Source organism: Sinohyriopsis cumingii, chromosome 3 (genome assembly GCF_028554795.1).
Source record: "Sinohyriopsis cumingii isolate HCF-2022 chromosome 3, ASM2855479v2, whole genome shotgun sequence".
NCBI classification, from domain to species: domain Eukaryota; kingdom Metazoa; phylum Mollusca; class Bivalvia; order Unionida; family Unionidae; genus Sinohyriopsis; species Sinohyriopsis cumingii.
This window is the reverse complement of record NC_142963.1, coordinates 2,854,017-2,875,230: the sequence shown is the minus strand read 5'-3', so window position 1 is coordinate 2,875,230 and position 21,214 is coordinate 2,854,017. Positions and strand designations below refer to the sequence as shown.

General features: G+C 35.1%; 1 protein-coding gene across 4 annotated transcripts in view; it reads right to left on the bottom strand.

Annotated features, from left to right (window-relative positions):
• The window catches only part of LOC149802350 (cGMP-dependent protein kinase 1-like), a 383,724-nt gene that overhangs the window by 70,908 nt on the left and 291,602 nt on the right, over positions 1–21,214 (bottom strand). For all 4 annotated transcript variants that reach the window (XR_016420027.1, XR_016420026.1, XM_089951577.1 and 1 more), the window contains exon 5: positions 14,827–14,890. Coding sequence is in view for 2 of the 4 variants with exons in the window: in XM_089951577.1 (XP_089807703.1) it covers positions 14,827–14,890 (64 nt within the window). In the remaining 2 variants the exon portion in view is untranslated. The remainder of the gene's footprint in view (positions 1–14,826; positions 14,891–21,214) is intronic.

Genomic DNA, 21,214 nt, shown 5'->3' with positions numbered 1-21,214 from the left:
GGCTGGGGTGGGTGGGTGGTGTAGGTGTCTTCCCCCTTAATCGATAGGCCTTGCATACACGTTGACTTTCTTCTTTTGGGATAAAGCTCAATATCATTGGCTGTCGGATCCCGATGCCTTGTTTTTTATATGGTCTCCGTGCATCGGGAGCTACTGGACTTCAATGAAAGAGATAACCGTAGTACTCTCTTATAAGCCGAGTCACACTGCAAACAACAAACAAAGATCCTGATCTGTCATAGCATAAAGCGCCTGCATATCAGAGTCTATCTTGTTTCTTCTACTGATTACTCCTAACAAATTGGATAGACAAGATCAGTCGGCGCATTATGCAACGGCATGTCTGGGTCTTTGCAATTTGCAGTGGACTCGTCTTATAAATGAGTACAGACCGTAAGTAAGACGGAATAACACAGCGAGATGATACATGTCAATGCCAAACGCCTAGGTATAAATAACACACTCGTCCTTTCATGCGGAAGAAGCATTAACGCTCGATTAATCCAGACAATGCAGATGAATCAGACTGCACGAGCTATAGAACATAGAATTATAACAATTCTTGTAATATATACTTTTTATATTATAGAACTTGACTAATTAATATGTATTGGTAATTAAGGAATGAATATCATAAAACGTCAGACACAATAACTAAAGTTCGGAATTTAATTAACTGCTTATACTGACTCTGCCAAACAACAAATACTAACAATGTAAATTATTCCATGAGAGAGATATCAGTCTTTTTATATACTAACAACACTTGCAAATGATAAATATTAAATGCCCCAATTCACCCACTATAGTTCATCCCCTTTTATATCACTAATTTACAACGGCATAATTTAGTTGTTGTTGTTGTTGTGGGGTTTAACGCCATTTTTCATCACACGATAGGCTATACATGGCGGCCAGTATTAATGGTGGAGGAAGAACCGAGAAAACCCCGGAAAGAACCACCGACCCACGAGAAGCTACTGGCAAGCTTTCTCACATACCCACATTGGCTGAATCCTAGACTCGAACCGCCGCAGACAGAGGTGAGATGGCAGTGATCCGTAACGAAGAGCGCTTTAGACCACTGGGCCACTCGGGGTCCCGCGTAATTTAGTAGAATAAACTGCCTGCTCAAAAGAATACAATCTGTTTTAGTTCCTTGTCTGCAAAGAAACTATGTAAGGGAGGAGGGAAAGATTACGAGAGATTGATTACGGAAAACGGCAGGCATTCACAGTTGTTAAAGCTAAATCTTGAAAAACTCAGTTTGTGAGGCTCATAAGATTTTCCCCCAACTTTCCAGACATCATGAAGGCTTATCACAGTAATACGTGTTGCATTGCTGTAAGAAGATTAACTGTAATAATATGGGGGACACTGCTGTATGCTCTCACTGTAGTAATGAGGGGGCATTGTTGCATTAAATTAATGTAGTAATAGGTGGGGCATTGCTGAATTAAATTACTGTCGTAATATGTGAGACATTGCTGTATGAATACTTACTGTAGACATATGTGGGGCATTGCTGTATGAAGACTTACTGTAGTACTATGTGGGACACTGCTGTATGAAGACTTACTGATGTAATATGTTGGGCATTGCTGTATGAAATTACTGTAGACATATGTGGGGCATTGCTGTATGAAGACTTACTGATGTCATATGTGGGGCACTGCTGTATGAAATTACTGTAGTAATATGTGGAGCATTGCTGTATGAAATTACTGTAGACATATGTGGGGCATTGCTGTATGAAGACTTACTGTAGTAATATGTGGGGCACGTCTGTATGAAGACTTACTGATGTAATATGTGGGGCACTGCTGTATGAAGACTTACTGTAGTAATAGGTGGAGCATTGCTGTATGAAATTACTGTAGACATATGTGGGGCATTGCTGTATGAAGACTTACTGATGTAATATGTGGGGCACTTCTGTATGAAGACTTACTGATGTAATATGTGGGGCACTGCTGTATGAAGACTTACTGTAGTAATATGTGGAGCATTGCTGTATGAAATTACTGTAGTAATATGTGGGGCATTGCTGTATGAAGACTTACTGTAGTAATATGTGGGGCATTGCTGTATGAAGACTTACTGTAGTAATATGTGGAGCATTGCTGTATGAAATTACTGTAGTAATATGTGGGGCACTTCTGTATGAAGACTTACTGATGTAATATGTGGGGCACTGCTGTATGAAGACTTACTGTAGTAATATGCGGGTTACTGCTGTATAAACACTTACTGTAGTAATATGCGGGGCACTGCTGTATGAAGATTTACTGATGTAATAGGTGGGGCACTGCTGTATGAAATTACTGTAGACATATGTGGGGCATTGCTGTATGAGGACTTACTGATGTAATATGTGGGGTACTGCTGTATGAAGACGTATTGTAGTAAAATGTGGAGCATTGCTGTGTGAAAATACTGTAGTAATATGTGGGACACTGCTGTATAAAGACTTACTGTAGTAAGATGTAGGGCATTGTTGTATGAACTTACTGTAGTAATGTGTGGTCATTGCTGTATGAAGACTAACTGTAGAAAGATGTAGGGCATTGCGGTATGAAAACTTCATAGTTAAAATAAAAACGGCCATTTATGATATAAAGAATAGTCAGAACAATTATAAATTACAGGCCATTAAAAGTTCAAAGAATTACGTAGGCAATGGGTTTTAGAGTAACTTGTTCCATCAAAATATTGTTTAAATATCAATGTATTAAACACGTTGACTAATGCTGGATTACAACTAATCGAATGCAGGTTCAGAAACAGAGAGTTGTTCATTCTGACGCAAGAAGAGGATATTTTCATTATTATTATTATTATTAGTAGTAGTAGTAGTAGTAGTAGTAGTAGTGGTAGTAGTAGTAGTAGTAGTGTTATTGTTAATTTATATGCCGATGTGTATATTTTGACATTAAGAATTTTTATTGTAGAAGTAACACATAATAAATTGGTTTCTTCAGACAATGCATACAAACGACAACAAAAAAGATAGAAGGGTTGGCGGTCGTGGGGTGCTAGTAGTGGGGATGGTGAAATAGGGAACAAAGCACATAACAGCAGCAGAACAGACGGGGAGACATTAAAACGCATTTTCCCATTAAAATATGCCTAGCTGTAACCATAATCCTGTATCTTATTAGCTTCAGACTACAAAAAAATATTCGATGATTTGTGGATTTGTGATATAAACAGGTTATAAAAAATACCAGGGTGACGACAAACAAACTGTTTTTCCATTATTTGTTGCCAGGATATTTTGTTATGACTCTGCATCATATTCTAAAAAGAGCAATATTTTTTCTCTGCTCGTAAATCATGATAGGTTCTACCTCCCTCTGATTTCACCAAGGTTCCACTCTTTGTACTTAAAATTAGTGCATTAGTGTTTTTCTTTTCCTTTGGTTATATATGTCTGCAGAATATCGATGCGAAGTACTAATCAGCAACTTTTCCCATCAATTTCTATCCAACTGATAAATGTAAAGAAAATTGTGCTACTATGCTAGCCGTGTACAATTATCGAAAAAGGACAGCGTGTCTTTATTCATGTCTTTATTCGTTTCTAACACGATGAAATAACCTTTGTCTTTGTATATATTTAGATTCTATCATGAATCATTACAAATGCATTTATCAGTATATGTTGTTGTTGTTAGTATTATTATTATTAGTATTGCCCTGAATTAACGCGTATTTCCATAGTCTTTTAAAAAAAATTACTTTATAATTAAACTCAGTTGTCAAACCAACAATAAAACATACAGTATTTTACACCACACAACACAAATCACCTGTATAATACAAAAATATAGTTATGTGGCAGATAATTAAAATTAAAGCATTTTTCTAAAACACAATTATTGAGAGAAAAGTACAAATATTTGCTGCCCATTCTAAATCCGATCCAGATTATTCCATAAAACTGAGCAAAGTGTATACGTTAGTAGCTCTGGTTGGTATAAATCATCGAGTTTACTTTAACCACAGAACTGACTTGTTTAACTCATTTGAAAACATTGTGTTACTTGAATTTGCAACCATAGAACTGACCTGTTTAGTTCATTTGAAAACAGTGTGTTACTTGAATTTGCAACCACAGAACTGACTTGTTTAACTCATTTGAAAACATTGTGTTACTTGAATTTGCAACCACAGAATTGACGTGTTTAACTCATTTGAAAACATTGTGTTACTTGAATTTGCAACCACAGAATTGACGTGTTTAACTCATTTGAAAACATTGTGTTACTTGAATTTGCAACCATAGAACTGACCTGTTTAGTTCATTTGAAAACATTGTGTTACTTGAATTTGCAACCATAGAACTGACCTGTTTAGTTCATTTGAAAACATTGTGTTACTTAAATTTGCAACCATAGAACTGACCTGTTTAGTTCATTTGAAAACATTGTGTTACTTAAATTTGCAACCATAGAACTGACCTGTTTAGTTCATTTGAAAACATTGTGTTACTTGAATTTGCAACCACAGAACTGACTTGTTTAGTTCATTTGAAAACATTGTGTTACTTGAGTTTGCAACCATAGAACTGACCTGTTTAGTTCATTTGAAAGCGTTAAGATATTCTACAACCAAATTAGATAGGACATGAAAAGAAGAGAGCTTATAGTATCAATCAAATCTTTGATCGGAATCAATTGACTGATCCTATAAGGAATCGATGTGGTATATAAAATACACGAGCAATATCCTGGCTATTCTTTAACACTGAGAAATATCCTTGCTACTCCTTAACAGTGAGCAATATAATCCTGGCTCGAGCAATACTATCCTGGATACTCTTTAACACTGAAGAATCTCCTGGCTGTTCTTTAACACTAAGCAATACCCTTGCTGTTCTTTAACGTTAATCAATACCCTGACTGTTCTTTAATGTTAAGCAATACCCTGACTGTTCTTTAACGTTAAGCAATATTTTGGCTGTTCTTTAACGTTAAGCAATATATTGGCTGTTCTTGAACGTTAATCAATATTTTGTCTGATCGTTAACATTGAGCAATATATTGGTACTTCTTTAACACTGAGCAATATATTGGTTGTTCTTTAATGTTAAGTAATATTCTGGCTGTTCTTTAGCGTTAAGCAATATGCTGGCTGTCCATTCTGATTCTAAAATGACGATCCACAAATTCTGTTGTTTTTTTTGTGTGCTAATTCTAAGCTGCTTCATATTATATCAATATGGAAGCACAATTGAATGTTATACCGCTAGAATAAGCAGGTCCGATACAATAGTTCTAAACCTTTTCTAATTTTCTATTTTCTTTCAGATTAGTTTACACAGTGATTGAAAATGGTTGGACCATGCTAATATCTCTTCTATCAACACTACCAGAAACTTAGCATACCTATTATCTTATAAATTTGTCACCATTATTTCTAGTTGACATTCTTTTTTGCTAACATTTGAGCTCAGTCGATGAGAAATACTTTAACTTCATCTTATTTTCATACACCCTCTTGATGGCACTGTGTAAATCACGATTCGGTTCGGATTCTTCAAGATCAATATTTCGATAACAAGAGTCTTGTGTTGTGTCATTTGCATACACAGTAACTAAAGAGAGTGTCAAACCATTCGAGAAGTCGGTAATAATGGGCATAAAACTAAAACCTTGCGCTACCGTGATGTTTACTTCTCTTAAAATAGAGAAAGAGTGTCTTTCAAGGGAACATCATAAGCCCAATGACAAAGACAAAATGAGTCCATCAAAGTGACTGACGCTTAAATGGCTAAAAAGAATTGCCAGGAATTCAAGATAAGGTCATTTCTTCCTTTTAAATGGTCAGTGTGGAGCCATGCTTGAGATTTTTCAGTGATACTAAGATTTTCAAATTAGCTGTTGTTGTGGAGATATTGGATATCAGCATCACAACATTTTTATTTAGGACAAACATGGCATATGACGTCTTTGGGTGGAAACCAAATTCTGATATGACTTTCCGTTTTGGAGGAACAACAATGACACGATTTTCATGATGGTGGCCATATTCACTGATGTCAGATTGGCCCAGTTTATATTTCGTGCCAAGCAGACATCATAAAGATGTATTCTGACGAAAACCCCATGGCAATATTATCTTTCATTCTGGAGGATTAGCAATAATAAGATTTTCAAGATGGTCAATGTGACAGTTAAATCGGATATCAGATAATCACCATTTTCATTTAGGACGTACTAGATAAGAAGTCTTCCGGAGAAAACTCTGTAACAACATGTACACATAATTCAGGAGATGTTGCGATAAAAGAACTTCAAGATGGTCATTGTGGTGGTCATTGTGGTGGTCATTTTGGACATCAAATCAGAACCATTTTCCTTTCAAACGAACTAAGAAGTCTTTTCTTGAAAACCCCATGTTAATATGTCCATTCATTCTGGCTGCCATTTTAGTCATCACATTAGCACCACTTTCCTCAAGAACTAACTAGAAATCATAAGTCTTCTGGTGAAAACTCCATTTCAATATGACTTTCAATTCAGAAGGAGTAGCGATAGAAGTTTTTTCAGATGGCCGTTGTGGCGTAGGAAGATGAATAACCAATATATAATTTCATTATCTTCATTATGTTTTGACAGAAAACTGAAGTAATCGTCAACAGAGAGAGAGAGAGAGAGAGAGAGATTGTTTCTCTTACATCTTACAAGAACGTATTACAATATTATACATGTGCAATCTCTTGAACAATAAGCATCCATTTTGAATGAGGACTTTTGCTTTTTGTAACCTTATCGATTAATACATGATGTATCCGATTCTGAGAACTCAGAATGTGTGCGAGTGGGTGGCGCTTCAGAAACAAACTGTGAAGGGGTCATGCAATAAGCTCTTTCACAATTTAAAAGCTACTGAATATATGGTTGCATCATCGTCAAGATATTTGAAAATTCTGGTCGGACCATTTTTGAAAATAACTGTATGGAAGCATAACACTAATCATTTTAATTACACAATCTCTCTACATAATAGAACAAACAGTAGAAAGGGTTGATTCTAGTTACACTATTTATAAATTTGAATATAATCGTAGATAAAGTTGATTTTCTTAACATCAAATTTCCAGAGTTATATCCCAGGAAAAATTAAAATTTAAAGTGCACATTCAGCACGCTATGTTTTCAGTTTTATATTCACGAAATATTTAGACTCATATTTTATTCTCTGTTGGAGTGTCTAGCATAAGGGGAATGGGAATCTATAGTGCATCAGTTTACTCTATACAACTGGGTCATTATAATCTACCAATAACCCTAAAGCAACATTACTTTTTTCAGAGACGACAAACCACCTATGACATAGAATACAATTTAATGGTGTTATGTTTTATTTCCTTAAATGCTGAGCCCCTCATTTTCTAAACATTATAATATTTCGTTTTTGGTTAAAGTACAGTATAAATTCGACAACTGGAAAACATTGTCATGTTTGCGACTCTGAAAACTGGAAGCAACCAAAATCCTGAAAAAAATGTCGAGTTCGCAGCACTTCGATTCTTTTCAGCTTCTACAACAGAGTACTTGACAACGCTTACCAAAAACATGATCATGCTTACAAAACACTTGAATGTGCTTACCAAACACATGATTATGTTTGAATGTGCTTACCAAACACATGATTATGCTTACAAAACACTTGAATGTGCTTGCAAAACACATGATTATGTTTGAATGTGCTTACCAAACACATGAATATGCTTACAAAACACTTGAATGTGCTTACCAAACGCATGATAATGCTTGAATGTGCTTACCAAACACATGATTATGCTTACAAAACACTTGAATGTGCTTACCAAACACTTGACAATGCTTACAAAACACATGATTATGTTTACAAAACAATTGAATGTGCTGACCAAACACTTGACAATGCTAACCAAACACTTTGCAATGTTAACCAAACACTTGACAATGTTAACCAAACTTGACAATGTTAACCAAACACATGACTAAGATAACAAAACCCTTGACTATGCTGACAAAATACTGGACAATGCTAACCAAACACTTAACAATGCTAACCAAACACATGACAATGCTGACCAAATGAAGACAATAATATAACTGAACCTATCATCACTAGATATGTATGAGATTGAACAAACTAGGCAGCTTAATGGAGGTAAACTTCTGTGAAAATGGAGACTTTGGGAAAGCAGATGAGAAGTGATTGCAGAAAGGAGACGATGTTCAGAGGAGGTTGTCCTGTATGAGCAGGTCATAATCCGTACAAGGTTGTAACTCCCCTTCTTGTCTCAAGTAATCACACTGAATGAACAAAGTCTAAATTTGTACGAGGGGTTTACATTCCGGTATTGACTCGAGTCAAATCATCTTTCCTGCTTCTAAATGGCCGGTATTACCTCAAGATAAATACCCCACGCCAGCCACCGACTTCCTCGCATTAGCAAGTGTGTATCCTTTCACACAACGGGTGTACTTCATGCATCTGACCATATGATCCAAAGCTTTACCTTTTCTTTTACGATATTGCTAACTTAATGGGTTCCCAGCATCCAATCTAAGAAGGGAGCTCAGGTGAGGGAGACAAAGTCTCCACAAACAAAACACTAACAAAAACATATCACAAAGTCATGGCTTAAAAACTGCAACTTTAAAGCACATGATTTATAAATAGTACTCCATCGATGCAAATAAATCTATTTACAATCTGATCGCCTTCATCTTTTTCAAACTGATGCATTTCTTTATGATAATGACGATACTAATATAGCTTTCGGGTTTGTTTTATGAAGATGCTGTTTCTGCTGATGTTGGGAATAAATTGTTTGAGAATGAGTTTGATGATTTTGTTTTTTATTCCAAGATTTAGTGCGTGCGCTCTTGATATGAAACAGTTCCGTACCATTAAAGAAAAATATTGTTTTCCAGCTGGAAATGTAAAAATCGCTGAGCTTCAATAACTGTTTTATAACTGTTTTTACTAACCACGAACACACACACACACACACACACACACACACACACACACACACACACACAACTTTCTGTCTCAAACAGAAGCCATAGCACCTTTAAATCCTGATGGTAAGATGTAAAAGCAAAGAAAAAGTTACTGGACGAAACAGAATTGTGACGAACAGGACAGACGAACAAACTACCTTCATATAATATTGCTTAGGCTTAAAAGAAAGTTATCAAAAAAGCCGTAAAAATATGATATTCAAACATTTCATAGCTTAACTATGACAGATTTCAAAAACTTATCAATATTGTATTATTAAAACCTATCTGACTGATGATAAATACGCGTTATGTTGCTGCTATTTCATTTCAAGGGTATCTTGGTTAGGTGTCGACTGAATACATTTAACAACCATGGGTTACGCTGCCATCATCTGACACGCGCAGTCTTTGTTCTAATAATAGATTTAACTGATCTTGCACTTTTATAAAGCTGTAGGTACAATACTGAAATAAAGATGACTCATTTTGGAATTTAAAAAACGTACAAGTGAGTCCTTTATGTACAGCTTACAAAATGGTGATAAAAATAACGAATTAAACCTGTTATTCGAGGGTTGTTTTTTTAAATAAAAATTACATACCAATATAACTTTACATTCAACAACAATTTTACCTCGCTGCATATTTCAGGACCTTGGATCTGCTGACCAAAAATCCTAACTTACTGGGTGGGGGTAGGGCTGGTTTTAAAAAAATCTCTCAGATGTACAAGGTTTCGATCAAGACACCATAATAAACAGATGCAGATTATGAACGACGAAATCCGAGGCATACACATTTCTAATTGCAGTGTGTAAGTATATTCATAAAATTTTGTATCGCAAGAAAATATAGTCTGTTCTCTTAGCAAGAAAAGAAAACATCTAAATTGCAGGACGCATTAAGTGGTGCAAAAACAGTGTTGAAGAAACCAGGTATCTACTCAAATGAAAACACACAAAGAAGAAACAAAAGTTTAAAGCTATTTTATAAAAATATATTTTAAATACTAAAGAAATCTTTCTTCATCAAGAAATCCCCCCTAAAATTTGCATAGTGAACTATGCATATAAATATTTAGCTAAATATGAAAAATTATCGTAACTGAAGTAAAGGCATGCAATGATATGGACACAGCGGATTGCATTTAGTTTTTTTGTTTATCTATTTAAAGATCTATTTTGAGCACATATTGCGTATCATTTAAATGTTTCTATTTTCGAAGGATTTTTTAAATACATATTACTGAGTGTTTTTATCTCTCTCAGAGACAGAATGTCTACAATACAAGAACAGGATACAAAAGTCGAAGGCATATCAGTAAACCAGTTTATACGTGCCAGAAATTATGGCAAGCCTTGGAAGTTCCTCTCCGTTTACAAGAAAAGCTATCTTTTCGGTATTTTGTCAAAATATTGGTACGGTCAGCTGTTCCTTTAAGTGTTTTCTTCTGCATGCTGCAGCCTTTTATTTACCCAAAGAAAAGGAAAAATCTCATCCACCGAACAATATGATAACTACGGTGACCAAACATATTTGTTCTGAATATATTACTAATGTTTTCTTTTCGAGAAATGTGCTGGGGTGGGAGTCAGTTATGAGACATGAAAAAGTAGATCTGTTTTTGGTACTATGGTGATACGGATCGAAAAACACTAGTCGGTCATATGGACGTCTATACACGATTGTCGGAAAATATTTGGTTGGATTTATGAATTAATTGTAGGCAAACAATAAAAAGAGTATGGGCATGACAAAGTACTTATTGTAAAAGAAGGACACAATTTCTCCTCTATTAAAATAAATTTAAATTTCACTTCATAAAGTCAGGATAAAGAGCTGGTTCAATATATATACATTTGGAACATGAACTTAACTCGAGGCTCAAGACCAAAAAACAACGATTCTTTTGGGTGCGCCTAGGTCAAGGAAATGTTTTCCTGCTTCTGGGTTTATTATGGGTAAATGTTATGGACTGTCACAATGCTGGAACTTTAATTTTGGATCGAGTATCTTGCTCAAAGCGTTTTGTTAATTCTGGGCCTGGTTTCTCACAATTAGACTCTCGTACAATACGAAAACCATGAAAGTAAAATTAAAAAAAAAAACAAAAAAACAAACAAAAATAAGACAGTAATTTCATAGAAATTTCCAAGAGCTTGAGTAATTCCTTTATAATCACAAAAGAAACGATGATATGAAATATAAAAAACAAGTTTCCCTGAAAAGGACTGACGCTCTACTGGGAGAAAAGAATTGGCAGGAATTTAAGATAAGACCATTTCTTAAGTTGTAACTGTTGAGTGTTGAAACCATATCTGACATTCTTTAGCAATAACAAGATTTTCAAATTAGGCGCTGTGGTACACATTTTGGATGTCAAGATGGCGCTATTTTCATTTAGGAGAAAGTGGACACCATTAGAAGTTTTTTCGTGAAAACTCCATATCATAACCATCATCCATTCATGGGAGCGGTGACAACACGATTTTTAAGACGTCGTCATGGCAGCCATGATTGATGTACAACTGTCGCCATTTTCATTTAGAACCATTTAGCAATCGTATGAAGCCTATTGCTGAAAACCAAACGTTGATATAGACATCTATTTGCAGAGGCGTAGAGATAACAATATTATCAAGATACGATCATCCATTCGGTAGAAGCAATACGAACGTTTTCAAGACCGCTGCTGTGGCGGCATACTGGACATCAGACCGGCACCAATTGCTTTAAGACAATCTGGACATCATAAGAAGGGTTATGGTGAAAATCCCACGTCAATATCACAGTTGTGATGGTAAGATTTTAAGATGGCTGCCATGGCGGCCATTGTGGATATCAGACTGGTATCATTTTTATTTCGGACCAGTTAGGCATCAAAAGAAGTCTTTCAGTGAAAACCCTCTGTTTATACGATCCCCCCCCCCCCATGAATGGGATATAAAGACAACAATAGTTTGAAGATGTCCGCTGTGGCGACCATACTGGATTTGATATTCGCTCCAGTTTCATTTAAGACCAGTTAGACATCATAAAGAGTCATTTAGTGAAAGGCCCATGTTAATATGGCCATCGAATAGGAAGAGTAGAGGTAAGACATTTTCAAGATGGACGCAGTGGCGGCCATATTAAATGTATGTGCAGCACTATTTTTCATTTAGGATCAACTAGAAACTGGCACGAATGTGTGTAAAGAGTCATGGCAATCCTCCTTAAGATACGTGACAAAAACAAACTTGTGGTAACGGCCGGACGAAGGACAACGGACAATAGACCACCCCATAAGCTGTTCTTGTCTATGACAAGCAGAGCCAGAAGAAAACAGCAGTTATCAAACTTTAGATGAAACAAAATATTCTTTAACGAGAAAATAAGATCCACTTGATGATATTAACGACGAAAATATAGTGCCAACCAGAATTTATTCAAGAAAACTGGAATTAATCCTTTTATTTTATGGATGCAGGTCATTATTTTCGACCGTATGATAACAAGCTCCATCCTTCATTCAAAATGTTCTAAACCAGATGGAGCTGCAAGCCTCAAGCAAACTGAATGGGATTTGTTGGTATTTTTTTGTTGTTTTTGTTTTTAGAAAGACAGAAAAGCACAAGGACGCTATTCCTGGATGACAGAAGCCATGACATATTAGCACTTAACTTTTTTATGGCTAATGGATGAAGAAGAAATTTTCAATACTGAGAAGCATTTAAAGGGCTTTTTACAAATTAAGCAGCTTTCAATAATAATAATAATAATAATAATAATAATAATAATCATCATCATCATCATCATCATCGAAATTATTAATGGCATTGTTGTTTTGTTGTTGCAGAAGCAGTAGTAAAACTAAAAGCAGACGTGCAGTTGCAATATGCATCTTTAATTTCTATGGATCAGGGAATGAAAATGTAATAACAGTTACTGCTGTACAGAACGAGAAACTTTCTCACACAAACAAGAAATGCTTTATTAAGTTATCAAAGGCTAGGAATTGCAATTTCTTTCAGGGATTAGTTAGCATCTTAGCAAGATGAAAGCTCGTCCAACTGATGATGGAGAGATTCTGTGCAGTCAGTAGTTTATCATCGCAATTTATTTTTCATCTTGAGGACAACATTTATGTACAGATTTATTTACTTCCTAATCGTCTCTCTAATTAAAATCACATACATACTCATTTTAGAATTAAAGTAAGATATACCTTGTCTAACACATTCATAGCTTTCAACTTCAAAATGATATACAGCTTATTTACTATTCTTCCAGATATCGAAGTTTCCGTCTCAAATGTCTACATCTTAAAGGTTGACTTTGTGCTACATTAACTACAAGTTGATGAAGAAAATAGTTTTTTTCGCACAGGTCTTGACTGACAAACATACAAAATCATTTTTGTACAGGTCCTGACTGACATACATGGCAAATATTTTTGGCCAGGTCTTGAGTGATATACATGGAAAATAATATTTGGACTGGTCCTGACTGACATACATAGGAAATAATTTTAGGACAATAAATAAAATTCATTTTTGGACAAGTTCTGACTGACGTACATGGAAGAAAATCTTTGAACAGGTCCTGACTGACATACATGGAAAATAAGGTGATCTCAATCAACCACTTGATTACATTTTTCAACCGTTACATAAAGTCAGTAGAGCGTGAAAGCGCCATTTGTGGATGTCATATAGAACTAACCAACTCTTTCTCTCTCTCTCTCTCTCTCTCTCTCTCTCTCTATATATATATATATATATATATATATATATATATATATGTGTGTGTGTGTGTGTGTGTGTGTGTGTGTCCATGCACTTAATGGGCCATTAAACCAAGAAGGTACATAAATTAAAATGTAGCATTTTATATCACACTAATGTCCATGTCCGAAAGACTTTCAATAAAGATAAAAAGATTCCTTCATCTTTGTTTCAACCCTTAAGTGGAAATTTTTTGAATGTGTCAGTAGGTAAATGAATCAAAATCTAGTTTTAAAAATGAATGTGTCAGCGGGTCAATGAATCATAATCTAGTATTAAAAATAAATGTGTCAGTAGGTCAATAAACCAAAATTTAGTATTAAAAATGAATGTGTCATTGAGTCAATGAAACAAAATCGAGTATTAAAAATAAATGTGTCAGTGGGTCAATGAATCCAAATCTAGCATTAAAAATGAATTTGTCATGGGTCAGCGAATCCAAATCTAGCATTAAAAATGAATTTGTCATGGGTCAGCGAATCCAAATCTAGCATTAAAAATGAATTTGTCATGGGTCAGTGAATCCAAATCTAGCATTAAAAATGAATGTGTCATAGATCAATGAATCCAAATCTAGCATTAAAAATGAGTTTATTATAGATCAGTGAATCAAAATATAGCATTAAAAATGAATCTGTCATGGGTCAATGAATCAAAATCTAGCATTAAAAATGAATTTGTCATGGTCAATGAATCCAAAGCTAGCATTAAAAATGAATTATTATGGGTCAATGAATGAAAATATAGCATTAAAACTGAATTTATCATGGGTCAATGAATCAAAATATAGCATTAAAAATTAATTTGTCATGGGTCAATGAATCAAAATCTAGCATTAAAAATGAATTTGTCATGGGTCAATGAATCCAAATCTAGCATTAAAAATTAATTTATTATGGGTCAATGAATCAAAATAAAGCATTAAAAATGAATAAATTATGGGTCAATGAATCAAAATATAGCATTAAAAAGGAATAAATTATGGGTCAGTGAATCCAAATCTAGCATTAAAAATGAAAACTGAAATATAAGATGAAATGAAGTCTTACCTCCTCCAAAACGTCGGCTATCTTGCTCAACGTTTCCTCTGGTAAGTTTTTGAACGTTGGTACACTGCAATGAACAGAAAAAATCTTCCAATCGTCAAACTGCTGCACGAATAGTACGAATGTTATTTTTATATCATGGATACCATCAAACAAAACTGAAATAAATATAAACAAATGGTTTAATTAATTTTCGTAATCACACATTTCTAGTATTCTACTACAATCTCTTATTGTGGATTGCTAAGGGTATGAGAGAATAAAAAATAATGATGTCGTTACAACCAGAAAACCATATGTTTTCTAGTCGGAACGAAATATCTTTTATTCTCTCATGCGCTTAACGCAACGCTGTAATCGCAGCTATGAGTGATATGTTAGAAAGTAATCATTGATAGATTACTTCCTACATAAGAGGCCAATAGATTACTTCCTACATAAGAGGCCAATCTATGTGTCATTAATGACTCATTTAGGTATGAAGACGAAAAAAGGAAACAAACTGAACTAAATCAGAGTAATTGACAGTACAAAACATTTTATAACATTTGGAGGCAGAGGAATGAACATAAAAATACTGCAAAATTGCAATGGAAGGACACACCTATCGCAAAGTTTAGCATCATCCCTTTAATTAAGTAATCAGAGATCGATATTCGTTCATTTGAAGAGACTCGATAATTATCTATATTACTCCCGTAATTTCAAACTTAAATACAACGCAGAAACACTGATGAAATTCAGTTTTACAGTAACCTTTTCTCATAAAATTTCAGCACTCATTCTCCCGTTTTTGTAAGCTGTATTTAAAATATTTCATACGTTACTGAAGTTGCGATTTTCACAACTAACTGCGGATAAGGTTCAAGTAAACTGATTATTGTCACCTACCGGAAACAGGACTCTATACCCCGTATGTTAAAACTGTGGATAGATTTAGACAATAAATCAGTGGTATCGTATAGTGGTGAAGGCTCAATGTGACAACAAATCCAATTTCCTGACAGCTTCAATCTGATAAAGAAATAAGGACTGTAAACTGAAAACTTACCAACAGAATGTAAGGTATGAAGACGGTAAACAACATAGACCTTCCTCTTTTGGCATATTTTGCCACGGCAGATCTGGGTCTTTGTTGTTTGTATTTGCGTACGTTTTAGACGCGAGTTTTTACATTACACTATGGAAAGACATCTGACCAGGCGATGAACTCAAAAGAAGGGTGAGAGGATAGGGTCCGTTCAGGCGCAAAACTCATCTGTGGGCAAAATCCTCAAACTTATTCTGCGTCTCATGTTTTACAATGTTGTTGTTGTTGCTGTTGTTGTAGGATTTAACGCCATTTTTCAGCACAAGATAGGTTGGCTATACATGGCGGCCAGTATAAATGGTGGAGAAAGAACCAGAGAAAACCCCGGAAAGAACCACCGACCCACGAGAAGCTCCTAGCAAGCTTTCTCACATAACCACATTGGCCGAATCCGAGACTCGAACCCATGCAGAGGTGAGATGGCAGTGATCGGTAACGGTGAGCGCTTTAGACCACTAGGGGCCTATTTTTCAATGTAATAGCAACCCTAATTATTTAATAATTTGTACATGAAGAATCAAGCGTTGATTTTGTTAACATGTCCTTGATGAACGAAGATTGTTTTGAAGAAAGAGTATTTGAGAACAGGTACAGGCAAGTGAAATTGCCAGTATATTATTTTGCAATAGGTGGCGCTCACCAGATAATATGTACTTTTGAGAGAGTGACGTATGTAAGGTGAAGTAGTTCGCATTTAAAACATGCACAGTGGAGAGAATGTTTGCATACCTCTATGCTACATTAATGTAATGTGGATGATATTTCTTTTGGATATTGTACTTTTGGAAATTTTACATGATTTAAGCACACTGCTAACTAAAATGACTGCTCCCTTGTGTTAAAAAATCAGTCTGAATTAGTCTAAAGTACACTATACATAGCAGCTATTAAAATAGGGAAAATGAATTTTGCCAGACTAGACAATACCAGCTTCTGAAAGTGCAATGAATGAATTACCAAATATATAAAATGTCAAAAAAGTTATCGGCTCTTTTTTATACAATTGACCTCTGAAGTTCAGGAAGTGAAAATGACCAAGTAGAGCTAGCACTTTTTTGAAAGGTGCACATTTGAAGTAAGGCCAAGCTGTATACTCTATAACCCATAGTACACCCATCAATCATACACCAAAATAAAGGGAATTAAAGGTTCTTTGCATTATACCTAAGATATACAAGGTCTTTTTTAAATAGCCAGTATAACCAGTGAGGAAAGCCGGGGACATTCTTTTTCTTTAAATTCCTAACCCTATGCAAAATGCGAAACTGTATAGCGCCACCATAGAATATCACAAAGTTTTTTTCTGACAAAAATAACTTTGGAAATATTGTGATGGAAAGTTACATCGTAAAAGGTGAGAATCGCCGGATATAGAGCAGAATTAAGTCATATGCATAAGTAAGAAAGGCGAAATAGGACCGCACCAAAGCATCGTTGCAGTAAGTTTTAGAATAGGACCGCACCAAAGAATCGTTGCAGTAAGTTTTAGAATAGGACCGCACCAAAGCATCGTTGCAGTAAGTTTTAGAATAGGTTCAAACTTGAAAAGAAAAACTGATGAAACTCAGTTGATGAGTGGATTCGAAAAAAATGCTATATATGGGTGACATCACAATGTACATGACCCTGTAATGGCTTCTTCTGTAATATTTCCGAAGGTACGAACGTGTTCTGACTGGCTCTGGTATCAACGGGGTCGGATTAAGGGGAATTGGGAAAACAGGCACGTGCGCCCCTCCCCCATAATGGATAAAATTACATGTGTTTAAATAGACTATATCTAAGTCTAAACCGACTAATACGTAACCTAATATTGCTATAATAATTATACACAAATAAAGGACATTGTAAGGGTGTATTTGTAGATTTTTTATAAGGCACCACCCCACACCCATCTTAAGTGCCCCGGGCCCATACAGCCTTAATCCGGCCTTGTGTGTCAACAGTTCGTCACCCTATCTGTGTGGTATGTAATTCTAATCATTTGTGACAATCCCTCCGCATTACTGCATGGGGCGGCTTGTAATAAATACATATAGGCCTGAACAGTAATGTATTTTAAATTTAAACAAGGTTATATTCGCACAGTGGTTATAACATGTGGATAAAGTCTGCGTCATTTTGTGAACATTTGTTCTTACCACACCAGTGAAAACTTATCTAGACAGATTTTATTTATATCATGTGAAAGTAAAAGTTTTCAAATACTATGCGCACATTACTAACTTCATTTTATGCATGTAGAAAAGTGGAGGTTATATCTATTCTCATACATTTGACCTGAATTTGACCTACATTTGACCTTTGATTTCTATTACAAAGCATGAAAAGTCAAGTGAGCAAGTAGCTATTTGGAGGGGGTCCTATCAAGACTTGATGGGACAAAGAAAATTTAAAAAATGTTTGCACTAATTGTTTTCCGGTGCGTTCATATTCCATTTTGTTTCACGTTATGAGAATATTACAAAAGCCAATAAAATGTGAATATTTATTTTATTCGACAACGTACATTTAGTAAATTGTTCGGTCATGAATTCGCTTATCACTTTACGGAAATCAAGATGCGCAGTCTCAAGATTCGAAATATATATATATATATATATATATATATATATATATATATATATATATATATATATATATATATATATATATATATAAACTTACTTTGATGCGATTCTTTGGAATCTTCTCCACAAAAGATTATTTCCGAGCTTCATTTGTGAGGCAGTGGTTGAATTTCTGGTGAAAGTATAATTGTCTCGCAAAATTTTAAGGTTTCCCTTCTTCTTTACATAATTTCCAAGTAAGACAAATGCCCTTTAATGTGAGTATTTCGTTAATTGATGTTGCATTTATATGCAAAGAAACAAGGCATAGTTAAATTATTAGAAGGACTAAAACACACAAGAAACAGCAAACTACCTATTATAATCGCAAATCAGTCTGAATAATCCAACACCTGATGACCCACGAACGTGTTTCCTAGCTAACATTAACAGATACAAGATATGAGCTTGTAATTCTTCTTTTTATGATGATTTCACAATCAAACTTTTTCAGCCAAATAACAGTGTCAATTTCCTCCTTCTGATCGACATTCTCCGACAATAATCTCCAGAAAAGCGCTTACGGAATCAGTGTGATCTCTCACTATTCTCCAGTCAACAGTTTTCCGAAAAGTTTCTCAGGAATAATCTTGAAACCGTTTCGAAAATCGCTCAGTTTCATCAACACGGCGCCATCTACCTGCCAATGTTTGTTCACCTGATCTGGCTTATGCAGGTTTATACAACCAAAATTAACATCACACGCGGCAAGTGCCACAGCAAATAACAGTTGTCTAGTATTAACACTTAATGTGTAGTTTGCCACGGGTAAAAGTGCCAAGTTTCTCCAACGTTGAAGGGAAAATGAATCCCCGGTGACGAGGGTCTGTTTTTATTCTCATATAGATTCAACCCTGAATCCGAAAACTGCAGATTCTCGATAATCTGATATGCTGCAGATAAAATACACCAAGCACCCCAACGTCAACACATCTGATATTCACCAATAGGTTTTGTTAATAAATAGTCTATAATTTGAAAATAGGTCAGAAAATAGTTCCTCTGAAAACCTTGCAAAATATGTGTAGATATGACATTCGTTTACACTATCTTTATCCATACTCAGGACAAATAGATGCGATATACCTTTAGAGGATTTCAAAATAAATTGTTCCATGAGTATTATAGAAGTTATATTTCATTTAATAAACATCCGATTTAATCAGGCATTGCATATTGTTTATGCTGATCTTCGATTAGTGGATATATCATGATCTACTATTTCCTATACTCTTCAGTATACGCTAGACATTGATCTGTTCAGTGAGACACAAAGCTTTGGAATGACCTGTTTTGGGTGAAAAAGGGTTATGTTTATGTCTTGAAAATCAAAAAATGATAATGTTCAAGTTCCAATGACTCTAATTAAAATGTGTGGTGAAAGTTTTCTCAGACATCGTGTTGAAGCAACATTCATGACCTTGATCGATTGACGTATTTTAATTGATAGCAAACGATTTATGCGAAGAAACTAATCGCGGTCATTTCGGCAAACTTTCTTAACTTTGGCTAAACATCGCCAATTTCTCATTTACTGTCTCTTTAAACTTTAATCAAGACGTATAAGTTACGACATCATGCCGTTAATTTTCTTTGCACATGCTGGTGGAGTTGTGTCGGAAGATTAGTCGATTTTCATTTATTTCATGGCAGACGCTTTGCTTTGTCTCCCATCTAAAAATAGAACCAAGAGAAACAAGGGTATATCCTATTTGTGATTTACGTCTCGGTTTATAGCATAGCTAGATGTTAGTGATTATTATTTGCTTTGGTATGGGGAGTCGATGTTGAGAAGATATTTCATTGAGGGGCAGAAGTCACAGTGTACAGTATTCACTTTTTGGTAGTATGAATAAGTTTCATAAAACGAATTGTCTCTAAGTTCTACAAATATGGAATTCTTTAAAGTCTTTCGCGAATACGTATCGGGTCATTTGACATAGCACTAACTGTGTATTTGGTGTTTGAAGCATGTTTTACCGTACGTGGCATAAAATACCGTTCAATGCCTTAAAAGCGGTCAAACGTGAAGCAAGAAAAACCATGCACGTGTGAAATGTGGGTCCCGTGAATTTGCGGTCGTTAGTTGATTGTTGTATTATCGCGTTTAAAAACCCTTCAGCTTACAAAAACTGTTGTCTTAAGATTTTGGAAAACAGGAGAAACGTCGACCACAATCCTGCTCAAGCAGCTGTTGCTTGTCTCGATCGGTAGTAAGATGCGTGTTACATTATGAATTCTGGCAACAGCGTGGTTAGCTGCACCCAATTACATTTTCCAGAGCAAAAAATCCATGTCAATCGCAAGTGGGGCATTAATAATGTGAAAACAAAACCAGGAAGAAACCACAAGATCAACAAATCGTCCATGTTGATTTTAATTTTGGGGACTGGCCTATCTAATCTAACATTTATACAACATATTTGTGTTAATGAGCTGTTACGAATATATAGTGCACCATGGTGGTATGGTCCCTTAATGAATGTTGACATCAATTTCAATGATGGAAGCGCCTGACCTATTTATCAGCTAGAAATATATATCTCTCGGTTATGTTTCACTCCATATGTTCTTTTCCAGTCCTAGTAAACAGTTTTAAAAATGAAATTAATTTTGTTTGAGAAATCTTCAGAAAACAAACAAAAATTAAAAAAGTATACACAACGACACAGCTATGATGAACTTCACCCAA